General features: G+C 35.7%; 1 protein-coding gene across 1 annotated transcript in view; it reads left to right on the top strand.

Annotated features, from left to right (window-relative positions):
* The window catches only part of LOC106882548 (low-density lipoprotein receptor-related protein 4), a 461294-nt gene that overhangs the window by 371225 nt on the left and 71037 nt on the right, over positions 1 to 19032 (top strand). Inside the window, exons 7-9 of the mRNA XM_052968692.1 lie at positions 5883 to 6002; positions 10830 to 10952; positions 18187 to 18303. Coding sequence (XP_052824652.1) covers positions 5883 to 6002; positions 10830 to 10952; positions 18187 to 18303 — 360 coding nt within the window. The remainder of the gene's footprint in view (positions 1 to 5882; positions 6003 to 10829; positions 10953 to 18186; positions 18304 to 19032) is intronic.

Genomic DNA, 19032 nt, shown 5'->3' on the forward strand with positions numbered 1-19032 from the left:
TATGTGTGTGTGTGTGTGTATATATATATATATATATATATATATATATATATATGTATGTGTGTGTGTGTATATATATATATATATGTATGTGTGTGTGTGTGTGTGTGTGTATGTGTGTGTTTGTGTGTACTGTAAAAACCCATGTAATTTGCGCACTTGCGTAATTTGCACAGGTGATTTTCAGGATAAAATTTGTTATAAAAAACTTCTACTCATATAAAATTCACACCCAAAAATTTTCAGAATTGCCGATATAGCCAAGGGAAAAAGTTTTCAATTTAGTTATTAGCATGATTTCACTTACTTATGATTAGATTTTATTAAATTTCCATTAAATAAAAATAATTTCTATTTAACAGGTATCACATTGAAAGTTATTAAATTGCAAAGTGTTTCTGTTGTTTATGATAAGCTTTATTTTACATTTCTTGCCTACAACAGATTATGTCCGATCTTTAGCATACTTCTGTATGTCTTCTGAAATCACGATCACAGAAAAAGTTGTTGATATGAATTATTAACAAAAACAAAGCTGATAAATATGCACAAGTGTTGCAAATTAAGTTTAATTACCAATAAACATCAGCTTGGATGACACTTTACTCAACTGACAGAGAAAGGTGACCGATCAAACTGATTATGTAAACCAAATTCTTTTCAGCCTATTCTTCTTGGAACTTTTGATATGGAGTATCGAAATTTTAATCCCTTTCACACTTATAAAATGTCAAGCAAACCTAGAAATTTGTCATTATCGTTATTGTCAGTATGGACAGAACTGATGAATTGTTTACTGTGAAGGGGAAATTGGATATGTTGAATATGCATTTGAACATGGCAATAGAGCTGCTGGGAGGCATTTTAAGGTTAATGGAACCAATGTTCAAAATTGGCATAAACAGTACAACAAACTTAAAACTGTGCCTAGTAATAAACAGGCAAAAATAAAAACATGCAATCAAGATTATCCGTATCATTATATTTTTTTCAGTCAGGAATATCCATATCATTATGTATGTCAATGGTACCCCATTACATTAGATAGAAACTCCAAGCAATGTAAAATATGACCCGTATCGTGTTTACCAGCATAAATGTCAGACTTCAAAATGTAGTTAACCATTTTATGGTTTTAGTAAATTTATACAGGAAAAATAAGTATTATACCGTGAAGTATATTTGCCACTTAAATGCGGCTAACCCCTAAGGGCGAATGCTACTGTAGCTTGTCGCCCCAGGAGAACATCTCCTCCAATACCGTTCAGCATAAATAAAAGTCAACTTCGTTATATTTAAGCCATTATTTTTTTCTGTAAATTAAATGGGTCAACTTCTAGTATGAATGTTTATGTTTAGGATGTCATTTTGCAACAAAAAAAATTTCAAAAAAATTCTAGAAACAATCTGCTCCTGTAATTTATGTACCGACTAAAGTTTATTTTTTATTTTTGTGGAAAAAAGTGAGTAAATTACATGGGTCTTCATGGTATATACATATATATGGCATGGCTATATGGTTAAGAAGTTTGCTTCCCAACCATGTATTTGTTGGTTCAGTCCTGCTATTTGGCACCTTGAGCAAGTATCTTTTACTATAGTCACTGGCTAACCAAAGCTTTGTGGGTGGATTTGCTAGATGGAAACTAAAAAAGCTCATTGTATATATTTGTGTGTGTATGTATGTATATATACATATATTTATGTACAAACACACACACATTTACTTAATACTTTCATCTTGAGTGCCTTTAGTGAAGTTTACTCCATTGCAAATATTCAAGTCAGGTCTCTGGTTTGAGGCTAATTCTTCTTTTCCTCTCATTTCTTCTCATTAATTTTTAGATGTTACTTTTCTTTCTCTGACTAAGCAATTTAGAATAATTCAAATGGTAAAAAACCATTAGAATAAATTAGACTTACAGCATTAAGGGCTTACCTTGTAATGTTGGAAACAGGTTTCCATAGGGTGTGTCCCAGTCAACCTCATTTTATCTTCTTGATCTGGGTTTCAATAGGTAGTTGATTTACCTGTTCCCACAAGGCTTTCTTAATGAGTTTGTCTTGTCATCTGACCAAAAAGGATGTTCCAGGGACATCTATTCACAGGTATTTGGAGCTTTTCAACAGAGAATTTTGTGAATTGCTACATTTCATAGGCATACAGATGAATTGTTTTCATGTTTGTATTAAAGATCATGAATTTTGTATTTGCTGCTGACAAGGTCCATGATCTCCAGGTGGGTCTCAGCATTCTGAATGCAACTATAGCTTTCTCAATCCTTGTTTTTATACTCCGATCTATTATGCCTTTTTTATTGATTATGCTTCCCAGACTCATTTAAATCAGTTATGTATTTTATATATATATATGCTTGCTTGCTTCAGGCTATTGCTTGATGGGGCTGGGGTCATCCCAGGTTAGTGGTCCCAGAGATGTCATCATGCATAGAGATGACCAGGTCCACTAGTGCTCTTCATTGCTGGGGGTCCCATGCCAGCCCCTCTCCATCCTCCAAAGTGATGTCAAGCCTCTGGAGATTTTCCTTAATCACATCCAGTCATTTGGTGTGGAGCCTGCCACGAGGCCTCTTCCAGTTCATAGCTGCTGAATCGGATGAGAATAAAGCCCTGATAGAATACTCTAGTGGGAGACAAAGGACATGTCCGTACTAACACATGTGATGGATAGCTATGAGGTAGGAGGCTGAAGGCTGGTGACATGTAAAAGGCACCTGTGCTGGTGATACATAAAAGACACCCAGTACACTGTGTAGTGGTTGGTGTTAGGAAGGGCACCCAGCTGTAGAAACCATGCCAGCTTACCAACCCCTGTCAAACTGTCTCACCCATGCCATCATGGAAAACTGACACAAAATGATGATGATAATGATACTGGTGGTGAATTAGTAGAATTGTTTGGGCTTTGTATAGCATGCCTCACTATTGGTTCCAACCCACTGCACTCTGAGTTCAAATCCTGCCAAGATTAACTTCACCTTTCACTGTTTCTACATTGATGAAAAAATGTACCAATCTAGGTTGGCAGATCAGCAACTCTGCAGGAATATCTGACCACTATAATATATTCCAACTCTTTGCATTGAGTTCAAAACCTGCTATGCTTCTTTAGGTGATTGGCTTAATCCATTGCCCAGTTTAATGCTTATGACCTCATACTTTGGATTCCTTTAGTGGGGTCCACTCTGTTGCAAGCATTTGGGCTTTGAGTTAGGTTCATGAATACTTTCTTCTTTCTTCTTCCTGCAAAGTGTCACAGACACTATTTTCTCCACTGACTGAAAAGATGTTAAAACAATAATAAATACTGGGTGCAGGCATAGGGTTTCAGGTTCAGCCCCGTTGAATGGCACTTTGGTCAAGTGCCTTCTGCTATAGATCAAGGCAAGCCAATGCTTTGTGAGTGAATTTGTTTGAGAGAAACTGTATGGAAGTCCATTGTATGCAAATGTACATGTGTGTGTGTGTGTTGATGTTTGTATTTGTCCTTCACCATCGCTTGACAGCTAGTGTTGGTTTGTTTACGTCCCCGTAACTTAGTGGAACGGTGAAAGACACTGGTAGAATAGGCACCAGGCTTAAGAAATAAGTGCTGTGGGTGATTCGTTCGACTAAACCCTTCAAGGCGGTGCCCCAGCATGGCCACAGTCCAATGATTGAAACAAATAAGTGATTGAAGATGGAGTCAAAATCTGACTATTCATACATGCACGCACATGTGTGTGTGTGTGTATGTATGTATGTATGTACCTGCATGATACAAATATATAGATTTTATGATTCTTTTTTCGATGCAAGTCGAAGTCTCCTTAGCTTCGTCTTTATCTGAAATTATTTGAAGCTGGCTGCCAACAGCCAGATTTGCTAGAACAGTTGTAAGATAATAGTTATTAACTCTTGACTGAGAGATTAGAAACTTATTTAAGATTAGTGAGGTCAATCTCAACCAATTATTGTAAATCTGCCTGTGTCTAATGTTATATACTATAAAAGAAAGAAAAAAAGCAATAAATGCTCAACTCCCTCTCAATCTTATTGAAAATCTTAATGGATAAATATTGTTTCACATTTTCACGTGTGTGTTGTGTGGGTGGTGGGTTTAGTGGGGAAAGTGAGAATGAGAAATAATTATCTGAAATTTTTTTTTTATGTCTCATGTTTATTTTTTTACTTTCTTCCAATTTTTTTTTTCCTTTTTTTATTCTTCTTATGACTTGCCAAATTTCTTGAAGTATTTTGGCAGCAAAAAAACCCCAGATTTCTGTGATTTAACATTTGGGAAAAAAATAAAATAAAGATGAAATAAAATAATAAGAATAAGCTCTCATACATAAAATTTCTTTTTGTAATATTGCATGCAATTAAATGTATGAAATCACAAGTTGTTTTCTCTCTTGCATTCACTCTCCCTCTCTCTATAATCTTGTATTTTCCTTATATTATAAATCTTTAGAAATGTTTTATTATTGTTGTTGTTGTTGTTATTGTTGTTCATCATCATCATCATCATCATTTAACATCCATTCTCCATGCTGGCATGGGTTGGATGGTTTGACCATTGTTGTTTTTGGTGTTGTTGTTGTTATGGCAATGAGCTAGCAGAATCATCAGCACGCTGTACAAAATGCTTAATGGTATTTCATCCATCGTTACGTTCTGAGTTCAAATTCCGCCAAAGTCAACTTTGTCTTTCATCCTTTCAGGGTCAATAAATTAAGTACAAGTGAAACACTAGGGTCAATGTAATCGACAATACCCCTCCCCTAAATTTCAGGCCTTGTGCCTATAGTAGAAATGATTATTATTATTAGTGGTAGTGGTAGTAGATTAGCAGAATCATCAGAATGTCAGACAAAGTACACTACAGTGTTTATTCTGGTTCTTTATATTCTGAGTTCAAACCTTGCTGAGGTCAACTTTACTTTTCATCTTTTTGGGTCTGATAAAATGAAGTAACAGTGAAGTACTACAATTGATCTAATCAACTAACCCCTTCATTCCAAATTTCTGGCTTTGTGTCTAACTAGCAGAATCATTAGCATCTTTGACAAAGTGCTTAGTGGTATTTCTTCCGACTCTTTTACATTTGGAATTCAAATACTGCCATGGTCAACTTTGCCCTTTGTCCTTTCAGGGCTGATAACATATGTACCAGTTAAATACTGGGATGAATCATATTGAGCTTTGTACCAAGATTTCAAACTATTATTATTAAGGCGGTGAGCTGGAATAACCATTACCAGACTGAATGAAATTCTGAGTAGTATCTCTTCCAGCTTTATGTTCTGAGTTCAAGTTTCACCGAGGTTGACTTTGTCTTTCATACTTTTGGAGTTGATGAAATAAATACCAGTTGAGCACTGGGGTCGATGTAATTGACTAGTAGAAAGGACTATTAGTATGACAGGCAAAATGCTTCGTGGCATTTCGTCCGTGTTTTCATTCTGAATTCAAATTCTGCCGAGATCAACTTTGAACTTACATCCTTTCAGAGTTGATAAATTAAGTACCAGTGAAACACTGGGGTTGATGAAATCAACTAGTCCCCTTCCACCAAATTTCAGGCCTTGTGCCCTTTAGTAGTAAGGATTATTATTATTATTATTATGAAGGCAGCGAGCTGGCAGAATCATTAGCATGCTGGGCAAAATGCTTAGCAGCATTTCATCCATCTTTATGTTCTGAGTTCAAATTCTGCCTTCCATCTTTTCAGGGTCAATTAAATAAATACCAGTTGAGCACTGGGGTCGATCTAATTGACTTATCCCCTCCCCCAGAAATTTCTGGACTTGTTCCAAAATATGACATCATCATCATCATCATTATTATTATTATTATTATTATTATTATTATTATTCCAGGTAATGCAACCTTGTGCCATCCTGGAGAATTCCGTTGTGAGAATGGTGTTTGTATCAATGGAACTTGGAGATGTGATGGAGAATCTGACTGCCATGATAAATCTGATGAATTTGACTGTTGTAAGTATATTATTATATATTCTTATAAGTATATTATTTATATATTCGTTATCCTATTAATTGAGGTGTATTGTATAAATGAATAGCTAAATAATAATAATCCTATTTCTGGGGTTAATGATTTTTCTATATATATTTATCATCATTTATTTTTATCGTAAGAGTGTAGGTTTGTAGAGTTGGTAGATAATGAGCAAAATACCTGTGGTGTTTAGTCAAGTAATTTTACATTCTGAGTTCAAATCATGCTAAGGTTGACATTTCTATTTATCCTTTCGGGCTTGATGAAATAAATACAAATCAAGTTGTGAGATCAAGTTAATCTATTCTTCCTTCTTCCAAAATGTATGGCTTTATATCTAAGCTAGATATTGTTATTAATATTCATCATGAGATAAGTATATATTTATCATTATTTATTTATATCATTAAAATATATTATTGTTTTATGTGTGCTTCTCTATACTGGCATGGATGGATTGAATGTAGGTGGAAATTCAAAGAGCTCTGTGTGTCCATTTGCAAGATTCTTCCTGTTGAATACTCAGCTACTTGGTATTCTATAATTCAATGTGTTTGTAATTTCATCCTTTGAACAACTGAATATTCATTGTCAAACTGACAAAAATGAATCATTTACATATATCTGTATATATATATTCTTGCATCTTTATGTAAATATAAATTGAACAGGCATTCATCTGCAACAAAACAGCCTCACACTTGTATATATGGTAAACATAGTTGTATACATGTGTACACACACGTATATAGATTTCTATAGTTATTTGCAAATATAATCAATTTAAGATGTCTTTTAAGCACTGAGTGTTGTAAAGGCTAGTGAAGAGCTTGTGTTTAGTTCCAGTTTTATGATGTTGAGGGCTAGCTTTTAGTTCCATTTCTGTAATACCAAAGGCTAGTATTTTGTATAAAGAGCTTATGTTTAGCTACAGTTTTATGATGTTAAAGTTTAAACTCTAGGTTTATGTTTTGAGCATATAGTAGGACAAGGTATTAGCTGAACATAAAAGTTAGAATTGTCTCAAATTTGACAGTAAGATTAGTATTTAGTTGATTAGTGACTGGTGTCATGATATTAAACAGATGACTGATAAATCTACTTTTGGAATATACGTTAAGTAACATTCCCAGAAGATCAGAATTAAGTGCAAACACCCAAAGATAAAACAAAATGTTACTATGGATTTCAATCCAAGAACTGTATGCTGTTAGTTCAGTACCATAATTTTTCATTTATTCTACTTCTGCATACATTTATATGTTTGTATAAGAATATTAGAAACGTTGTTTAGGAGATACATATGTTACAATAACTTTGTTTATGTAAATTTGTGAGATGATGTGATGCTGGGAAAGAAATGATGGAGCAAAACTGAGCCAAGAGAAAAATTGAGTATGAAATAAATTAGTTGTTATGGTAAAGAGATGCGAATATATTGGTGGTTTAGACATGATGCATATGGAGAAACAAAGTTGAGTAAAGAAGTGCTAAAGGATCTCAGTGGAAGGCATCTGCAAAAGAAGAAAACATGGGAAGATGTGGTGGAAACTGATCTCCGGAGGTTGAAGGCTTATGAAGGAGGTGATAAAGGACTGAAACAAGTGGTGAGACACTAAAGTAGAGAAGACTTGTCCAACCCATCTGAGGCCTCCACTGGCCATTAATGACCATAGATAAAGGTCCTAGTTGTCCACCCCTCACTGGAGCAGTCCTGTTCTATCTCTCCAGTTTAGAGTGTTTAATAGGGTCTAGGATTGAGTGGTATGGTATGGAAGACATGTTGTTGCCCATGCAGTGTGTTCCCCACTCTCCGTGTCAATGATGGATCCAAAGGAATAGCATGGCCATTACAATTTGGCACAAGCAACATTGCATTGAGTTGCCAGAATGAGAGATAGACAACATTGAACTGTCTCAGGGGCTCCAATTCCTGATTAGGGTTTACTGTAGGTAAGTTTGACACCAAACCCCACTCCTTAGCCATTTGCCTGATTGACCTGCCAATTAACCTATAGCTGGGGCCCTAACTGGCGCTGCTACAATTCTGGGTCACTAGTGGTTGAGTGCTGGTTCCATACTTCTCAAAAATCTTGGAACTCCTGTTAAGCATCGCATGTACCCTTTGTGGTTCATTGCAAATTTGACACAACTGCCATATTCATCACCGGTGAGAAAATATTTTATTCTGTATCTTTAGCATGGTTTTCATGGGTATTTAACCCTTTAGCATTTAAACTGGCCATATCCAGCCAAAATATTCTACTTATTTCATGTTGAAACCAGTGAGACTTGGCCTCTTGCACTTGCCCTACAATGTCACTCTAAAAATAAACAATCACATCACTGAAATCTTGAAGCTATTCAAAACAATGTGAATAAATAAGCAATACATTTGACAAAGTAATCTGAAAGCTAAAGGGTTTAGAGAACATGTGTGCTAAATATTAAAGTTTAATAATGAAATATTGTAAAAATGCAAATGAATGACATTTCCTTGAAATCAAATAGTATGCAATATGCTCACATGAAATACATGGCATCACTGGTGAGTTGCAGTAACAGGCCATGGCAGTAAACATGTTAAAGTCATTCCCAGGGCACTGTCTAACCCATGGTAGCATGGAAAAACAGATGTTAAAAATAGTGGTGGTAGTGCTGGTGATGATGATGATAACATGATCACCTCATTACCCAATCATGTTTTCATTGGAACACTGCTTTCTACAATGACTCATTATGTTTTTGCTGCCATCAAGAATGTTTTCTATTAGTGACTTGTCTGTAATATGAAAAGTTACGGTTCACTATACTGTCCATCATTGCATTCAGAACCAACAGCAGGCAGGCAGGCAGTGACTGTAAACCTTTACATATCGTTAAAGGAAAGTTATGTTTGCTTATTCTAATTAGTGTTAATTAAATGTAATGAACCTGAAAGTCTTGTACAATTAAGTTTTGCCAGTGCTATCCGCATGATACAACATTTGATTACTCAGTGTAAAAGTCACAATCAATGCAAAATACAAAATATTGAACTAAGATTCCAATCTCTCTCTTCTCCTCTCCACTTCTGTTTTATTGTTTCAAGAAGTTGTTCCTGGAGACTTTGGCTCCATTCACTTGTAATGCCCTCCACGTATTATGGCAAGAGATAAGGGGTGGGGGTGGGGGGGAAGGCGACCCTGTTTTTACTTTATGAGGCTTAGTAATTGTTGAAAAAGAAGACTTGAAGGGAAACAGACAATGTTGTCAGGAATGTCATACAAGCTAAACAAAGGCTCTAATCTTCACTGATGTGACATTGCTACTATAAATGACATTTTTTAAGCATTAATGTAAATTTGTACAAGCAAAATTGTATATGTACCATTACTGGTATCTATTTTAGAAATTTTAGAGGCAAGGAAAGCAAGATTGACCCCCTAGCAATGCAAGTTTTCCATTTGATTACTTGGTGCATTTCTCCTTGCATTCAAGTCAGTTTTAAACAGATTATATATTTCCAGAAGACTCTGAGGAATATTTCATTTTGTTTTTGTATTTGGTTTCCAAGATTCTTGAGGTGAACTTGTGTGTTGGAAGGAGATTTTGTTGTATCTTGGGGGTTCATTATACCAATATTAAACACACACACACACACACAGACTCATTTTCACTTCTTCATCATCATCATCATTTAACATGCACCTTCCATACTGGCATGGGTTGGACAGTTTGACAAGAACTGGCCAAGCAGGAGCCTGCACCAGACATGTGTCTCTGTTTTGGCAGGGTTTTTATGGCTGGATGCCCTTCCTAACACCAGCCAAGCAGCAGAGTGGACTTAGTGCTTTTTACATGGCACAAACACAGGCAAGGTCAGTTTTGGCAAGGTTTTTACAGCTGGATGCCCTTCCAAATGCCAATCCCTTTACAGTGTGGACTTCTTTATTATTATTTGTCGATTGGTTATTTAATCAACTAACTAATGAATTGCTAGGTGAATTGTTTAGTCAATCAGTTTGTCAAAATTCTTTTGTCACCGTTCACAACCTCCTTAATGTGTGCTTGTTATTGGCATATGGATCCTCCTGGGATACAACAAAATATATTACTATTATTTTCCCAAAATAGATATTGATTTTTAACTCTTGCACAAGGCCAACAGATGATTTGTTGTGTGGTATGACAGAAGTGATTTTATTGATCCCAGAAGAATGAAACACAAAATTAGCCCTGGCAGGATTTGAACTCAGAAAATGAAACTGTAACTAGATACCACAAATGATATAAAAATAAAAAATTTTATTTCTGAAGATGAGGTAAATTTTTCAATTACCTCTCTCTGTGGTATATTTCTAATGTCTTCTAGCAGAATTGGTAAGTGAAACTGAAAAAAAATATATAAATATATAAGTATCGGTCTATATGTGAATTTGTGTTTGCGGTGTACGTGATATATGTATGTGTATATATATATATATATATATATATATAAAATCATCATCATCATCATCGTTTAACATCTGCCTTCCATGCTGTGTATATGTATACTTATGTGTGTGTGTATTTATGTATGTATGACTACATGTTTATTGATGTATGTTGGCCACTACAAGTGTAAAAAATATAGTAGTACTATGTCTTACTTTGGTTTAACAAAAAAACATCTGACAATATATATACCAACAAATGATATTTTTCAAATGCCATAAATAAAAAGTCTTAGTAAATCTGTTATTTTTATAGTAAAATCTTATGACTCATTTTAAGCTCTTAATATCTTTTGTTTTTTTTTTCTTCCCCATTTCTTTCTTAACTAGCATCACCCAGCTGTACTGGCAATAAGTTTCAATGCAAGAATGGTCAGTGTATTGAAATGTCTTGGAAGTGTGATCGTCATCCTGATTGTTCAGATCACTCAGATGAAGAAAACTGCGAAAAAGGTATTAATTTTCATATCTTTCACTTCTCTTTTTCTCAGCTGTCCACCTGACATGGGTTACGTGTCAGTTGAGAATTAATTTCAGCAATCCAAAGAATATTTTGAAACAACAGTAAATTCTTCAGAAAGATTATGAGTTCAAATGCCAAATTCAAGCTAGAAACATTCTTGTCTGTCATATATTTCAATTACCTGTCTCTAGTATATTTCTGATGTCTTGCTAGCAGAATTGGTCAGTGAAGCTGATAACAAGCATAAGTTTCAGCTATATGTGGGTGTGTATTTATCTATGTTCTTGTGTGTGTGTGCGTGAGAAAACATGTTAATTGACATATATTGGCCACTGCAGCTGCAAAATATATAATAGTATTGTGTCTTACATTGGTTTAACAAAAAACATCCTACAATACCAGGATATGATGCTTTTCCAACATCACACAAAGAAAACAGTATATGAATCTCGAAACACATTTGGAAGAACAATCAAAGTGGGTCCCTTGATGTTGCATGTCCGATTTTGGATAGAGCCAGACAGTAATTGTTTGAAACAGTGCAGTATATGATTGACTGAAAACAAAAAAAAAAAACACGTTATAAACTACTCCAAACCAGTAATGAACAAAAAAATAGAGCTAATGTCAACTAGCAGGCACAACCTGAAATTTTTGCTATCGCATTTCCGTGTAGCAGACAGCACTAGTGACATTCACACACTTTGCAACACACTGCCTTGGTATCTCATTCCTTTCATGATGTCACCATTGTCAATTTGTCTGTTTGTCTTACTGTTAGTTAATTGTGTTTTAATATGTATATCTTATATTGTATATTGCATTAAATTGTGCAGGTGTTTGATTATATATTTTTGCCACTTTAGTCCCCATGCAGACTATTTTTATATCATTATATTATATTATATTCCTTACTTCACTGTATGGTCTCTGAAATATTGCATACTATCTCTAAGTGGGAGTATCTTATAATAATTCTGTTTGTTCCTTCGTTACTTAGCCCTTCCGTAATGCTGTCATGTGATTAGATAAAGGGGGAGGATGGTGGTGAGTGAAATGTGTAATTTTTTTTTTTAATTAAGTTTTTTTCCTTTAATTAAAGGAAAAGACAAAAAGCAAGAGAAAAAGAGGGAAAAAGAAAAAGGAGAGAAAGAGGGAAAGTGTTGTGTATTAAGTCTATAAAATTGTACATAAAGTATATAAAATGCATTAAGTAATCATTGTATTCCAATTTCCTTCACTTTTCAATGAGTAACAGATGAGCAGCTATTTTTTCATACAGACACAACACAGGCTACACTTTCAGGCTTTTGGGATAAATTTTTCAGAAATAACCCAATAAATTTACCATTAATTCTGTGAAATATTCGTGGGTCCCGCTAGTACTTACTATTGTGTATTATTGCAGAGACGGAGGCGTATAGGGGAAGTTCTAACTCCACATATCTTTCTATTGAAGCTGTATCTGTCTTTCCACCTACAGATGGATTTGGTAACGTGTCAGAGTGTTAGATTCTGTCACTAGGTAAACAGGATTACTATTCCAATGTTCTTCACTGAGCTGTCAATTTTCTCCACGGTGTATTGGCAGAGCATGGCACCTGTCTCTTTTCATTGTTCCCACAATAAAAATAGACCCTTCTCTCACCTATACTGCAGTGTAATAATATAAACCAATGTTTTTAGTCTTTTACTCATTTCTGGTCAGTAGATTGTGGCTTGAAGGTTTTGTTTTGTTGTTGTTGATAATGAAATTGACTGCAGTACTTATTTAAAATCTGGTACTTACTATATTGATCTGTTTTGTCGAACTGCTAAGTCAGGGAGATGTAAACATGTCTGCACATGTTGTCGAGCAGTGAAACACAAACGTGCACACTTGCAGACTCACCCACACATACAATGAATTTCCACACCATTTCTGTATACCAAATTCACTCAATTCAGACATTTGACCAAAGTGCCATGTGGCAGGGCTGAATTCACAACCAGTCAGTTGTGAAGTGAACTTCATAATCACACAGCCATGTCTCCTACACACACACACACACATAAATGGAACTTCATCAGTTATGACAAGTGTTCCAATTGACCTGACCAACGAAACAGCTTGCTCATGAAATTAATGTGCAAGTGGTTGAGTACTCCACAGACATGCGTACCCTTTACATAGATCTCAGGAAGATTCAGCATGACACAGTATGTGACAAGGTTGACCCTGTGAATTACAGGTACAACTCCTTTTTGCCAGCTGAATGCACTGGAGCAACATGAAATAAAGTACTTGCTCAGGAGACACAACATGCCATTGGGTATTGAACTCAAGACCTTATGATCATGAGCTGAATGCCCTAAACACTAAACCTTATTTATACACCCTTCCCCCCCACCTTTTGCCTTTCTACCTTTCATTACTCATTTTCTCTCCCTTTATAGTAGTATGTGAGCATTCCATTTTCTTCTTTCACCCATCCTCTTTTTGCTCAACCACTTACTTGATCTGCCATGGTCTCTTTGGCTCCTGCCTGTGCCTTTACTTCAGGCCCTGGTTTATCTTAGTTTACCTTTCTTTCCATCTTATCTTTCTATCTCACTACTTTCCTTCTGAAGTCCTATAGGACTACTTCCTTCTCTATTAACATTACTGTTGTGCATGTCTTGTCTTGTTGTTATTGTTGTTGTTGGCACTCCGTCGCTTACGACGTCGAGGGTTCCAGTTGATCCGATCAACGGAACAGCCTGCTCGTGAAATTAATGTGCAAGTGCCTAAGCACTCCACAGACACGTGTACCCTTAACGTAGTTCTCGGGGATATTCAGTGTGACACAGTGTGACAAGACTGACTCTTTGAATTACAGGCACAACAGAAACAGGAAGAAAGAGTGAGAGAAAGTTGTGAAAGAGTACAGCAGGTTTCGCCACCATCCCCTGCCGGAGCCTCGTGGAGCTTTAGGTGTTTTCACTCAATAAACACTCACAACGCCTGGTCTGGGAATCGAAACCGCGAGTCCGCTGCCCTAACCACTGGGCCATTGTGCCTCCACACATGTCCTGTCTTAATGTTGTCTTATCTACTTGTCTCATTCTACTCTTTATGTCCACTCTCTTATCCCAGCAGCATTTTGTTGTTGATGTCACCAAAATGATCAATGTTATTAATAATAGCAGGAAACTTTGACAATTTTTTGGTCAGTAACTAATGAAGGATGAGCATGTCCATGTCTTTGTTTTCTCATGTATTTCACATGTTCCCTTGCCATCTTTCTGTGCAATTTTTTACTCATATAGTAGTTAGGAGTTTTATTGAAGAGATTTTCCCCACATGGTGAGTTGGAGTAAAAAAATATATATAACAAAAGAAGGAAAATGCACACAATTTTTTATAAGATAGAATATTTATATAGTCTGCCAGTTTTGCTAATCATGTCTGAGAAATTGGTGAAAATATCTTAAGGACTTTTTAGTCCATGTTGGTTGTATGAGAATTATTCTCCTGACAGTTTAGGACAACATCTATTTAAATTAATTATGTATCTTAATTATGTAATCATTGTAAACAATGATGTTTATTGCCAATGGAACAGCTGTTGAGCATAATTAAATTATGAATTGTATGTGAAATTTATGCTTTTCTGCTTTTTATTCTAAACATGTTGTTCTAAACGATCTTTATTAACCAGCTCTGTATATACATGCAAGTTTGTTCCACCTGGATTTACTGCATTGTAATAAAGTACTGGAGTTTAATAACATATTATTAATTGAGCTCTTAATTACCAGAGATATATATTTTTTGATGCTCATACATCAATCCCCCCCTCTCTTTCTCTCTCTCTTGTACGTCTGTATATATATATATATATATATATATATATATATATATGACATATACATACAAACATACTAAGCTAGGTAGACTGACAGTCTAATATACTAGATCAGATTTGCAAGTTTAATACACAAATTACTAGCATTAATATAGATAACACAGACTAGTAATGGCAATATGTGGATCCTATGAAGGAAATAAATTGCAATAAAACCAAAATAATGACCAATGTCCACATATCCACACCATCTTATCTGCTAACACTATAAATTAAATCTAGTGCAATTGACAGCACAATAGAAAATAATGTATTAACAAAAATTCACACACATGCATATGCACAGATGGATGCTGATTACCATACAGACATATCAGCTTGGTAGCTACACTCTCACACACACACATGTACATCATAGATATATGTATGCCTATTTACATTTATAGAATCAGCATCATCACCAAGAGCAACAGCCAATATATAAAAGACCAAACACTAAGAGATCAAAACTGTCAGTGAAAGAAAACTAATTAAGAAGGCTACAGACGTGTATGAATTTGATAAATCTGTCAGTTGATGAGGAAGTGAGCTATAACCAGTGTGTATGTTGTTATTGGCAGAACAATCTCTGCAAAATGACTTGCCCCAGACACAACGCCATAAGTAATATAAACATCCTAAATTCAGTGGCGGCATTAATGAAGATGTTACATGTTAATTTAATGTGGTAAACTTATCTTTATTAATGTATATCAAATTATACATGGATATATACAAGATTTACACAGATATAAGAGTTTGAACTTGTGATCTGCCCGCGAACCTCTTTCTTAGGAAATTTCTGCCTGCCACTCTAAAAAGTTTCCCCACCCTTGCTTTATACATTGTTTTAAGCAAGTTTGGAGAGGGTTTATACAAGGTGTTGACAAACTTTCTCATCCATTTTACTACTTCATCATATCCAGGGCATACCTTTTGTGAAGAATAGACCGTATTTACTTGTATATAGTTCATGAAGGCACATGGCTTAATGGTCAAGGTATTTGGTTCACAGACTTACAGTCATGAGTTCAATTCCTAGTGATGCATTTTACCCTTGGGCTAGTTATTTTATTCCATATTGCTCCAGTTCAGTCTGCTGGGAAAAATGAGTAGTACCTGTAATTCAAAGGGTCAGCCTTGTCACATTCTGTGTCATGCGGAATCTCCGTGAGAACTACATTTAGGATGTGCATATCTATAAAGTGCTCAGCCACTTGCACATTAATTTCATGCACAGCCTGTTCTGTTGATTGAATCACCTGGGACCCTCATCGTCATAACTGACGGAGTGTCACTTGTGTAGAAGTCCCAGCTTTTTCTTTCTTTTTTTATCAACTGTAAAAAACTGGGGTGTGGTTCATGCATGAAGCAATGTTAAAACCATGTTGGAAAATTTTGTGTATTAAGATTAACACTAAAATAAAGTAGGGGAAGCTTAAATATGAGTAAATACGATAGTTTAAGTTGTTGAATACCCTAGATCTGACTTTAGACGTGTATCACAACAACAGAATTGAGATCCTGAAACCAAGGAGGCATTTATAAAGCATTAGTGTGGATGTAAGTGCTGGTGCCATGTAAAAAGCACCCAGTATACTCTGTGGAGTGGTTGGCATTAGGAAGGGCATCCAACCATAGAAACCAAGCCAAAACAGACTATGGAATGTGGTGCAGCTCCTGGCCTTGCCAGTTCCTGTCAAGCCATTCAACCTATGCCACGCATGGAAAAAGGACGTTAAATAATGATGATGATGACAACGACGACGTCGACGAAAGAGCCTGCCTGAGATCGCCCCTGATTCTCTGTTGGAATCTTCCTGTTTTAAAGTGCCTTAAATTAAAAACCTTCCATCAAAATTTCCTGTTAATTTGTGTTCCAAACACGAATTTAATAATGACAAAGTTATCTTTCTAAATTGTTCATTAATTTTAAAATTAATTGAGATAAAGGCTGGGTATTTTCTACAGAAATATGGTAACAAAAAAGTTCAAAGATTTCCCTCTCACAGCAGTCAACTTGGCCTCTTATCCTCCTAGGTTCGGTTGAATAAAGTACCAGTGAAGTACTGAAATGAATATAATCGACTCTTCTCTCACTCAAATATCAGGCCTTGTGTCTTAGTATAACATCTGTTTCATTTAATATTACGTTACATTTTTAATGAAATTAGTTTAGCTTTTTCTAACAAGTAACTCAATTATAGTACAGTTTCACAGTGGCCCCTTACCTATGTATCAAGTTCAGAATCCTACCCGAAATTTGTTTCCGGTTACAAACATTTTCTAAAATCAAATACATACAACGATAAGCGAATGGAAACAGCAAAAGGCTTTCCACACACTTTCGAGACTACACGAGTTGAGGGCAATTGGTTGTTATTACTACAAATTCCCAATCTTTTCACAAATTTGTCCCCTTTGAGAACTCCTGGTCTACAGTTACTTGACCTCTCATAAACTGCGGCCTTAATTTCTCTCAAAACATACCTTACTGTTTTAGAAAAAATTGGGGCATAACTACAGGGTTTTTATATGCATAGAAAATTTCATTAAAAAATATTCATTTTTCTGAAAGTTATGACCTCCCAAAGTCTGGGGGGTAAAACCCTGTAGTTATGCCTAGATTTGTAATGAAGTAATACGCTGCTTCTGTTCTCTTCTACTTCTCTACTAGAAACGTTTACTTTGGAATTTACTTCTGAGAAAAAGCTTAAAGCTTATGGCATATATATATGAATGTATCACCTCTCTCGTATCTGGCCTGGGGTTAAAAAACTGTAATAAAAACAATAACGGGGGGAAAAAGAGAGCACGTGTGATACACGTACAAACATGCGTGTATGTAAACAAGAGGTACACACACAAACACATGCAATATACTCTCGCTCCAAATGGCAAGGGACGCAACTCCACCGAGACTATTGTTTCTAGTTTGTACACATTTGTGCGTGCGTGTTTGGAGTGTGAGAGTGTTTGTGTGTGTGTGTGCGCGTGCGTGCGTGCGCTAATGTCTGTTCTGATCAGTCAGGGCTTAAATACCTAGGCATTCCCTAGTGGCATCAATGCTACTTGGTATTACAGAAACACTGATAAAACTGGAATGTGTTGAAATCATTTGTAAATGTTTTTTTGACAGTTGCTAAAAAGGAATTTCTCCCAGCCTCCTGTGTGTGTGTGTGTGTGTGTATCTCTGTGTAGAGAAGGAGTTGTTGACTAAAACTACTGAAGTTAATTGTGTGTAACCCCACCCGATGCCTCAACTATTTAAGTTTATATTTTCTAATCCAAACTATTCTACTTTATTTGTGAATTTATTTATTATAGTTTTGTGAAATAAATTTGAATCTTTTGGCAGGTATTGAGAAATGCAGCAAGAATTCCTTCCAATGTACATCAGGAAAATGTATTGGTGCCAATAAACTTTGCAATGGACTCTCCGAATGTAAAGATGGCTCTGATGAAATGCATTGTAGTATGTATATATTTCTTTTTTTGTTTATTGAAACTTGTTTCTGTTATCTTTTATCTTGTTTCAGTCATTTGACTGCTGCCATGCTGTGGCACCACCTTGAAGGGTTTTAATTGAACAAATCGATCCCAGGACTTACTTTTTTAAGCCTAGTGCTTATTCTATTGGTCTCTTTTTGCCAAACCACCAGGTTATAGGGACATAAACACACCAACACCGGTTGACAAGCAGTGGCGGGGGACATACACAAAGATACACACATATATATATCATGGGTTTCTTTCAGTTTCCATCTACCAAATCCACTCAAAGTTTTGGTCAACCCGAGACTACAGTAGAAGACACTTGCCCAAGGTACCATGCAGTGGGACTGAACCCAAAACTATGTGATTGGGAAGCAAGCTTCTTACCACACAGCCATGCCTGTGCTTATATATATATATATTTTATACAGAAACCTGTCATTACAGTTTTGATGTTCTTGGACTGACCGTAAAATTAATCTGCTCTTCTGTTCCCCGTTTAACATTACCATCTGGCTCTTGCGTGCTTTTTGGTGAGTTTTTTTTCATTCATTCTGTAACAAGCATCTGGTCCAGATCTCCCAAAAGATAACTCATGATCTGTAATTGCTTTACCTCTTCCAACTCTCAAAAACACTGAGAGGTTTTGCAAAAGATCTTAAAAACTGCCTTTACTCTGCTGCCTAATCCATAAATATCCTTTTATTTT

This window comes from Octopus bimaculoides, chromosome 6, assembly GCF_001194135.2.
Source record: "Octopus bimaculoides isolate UCB-OBI-ISO-001 chromosome 6, ASM119413v2, whole genome shotgun sequence".
Lineage (NCBI taxonomy): Eukaryota > Metazoa > Mollusca > Cephalopoda > Octopoda > Octopodidae > Octopus > Octopus bimaculoides.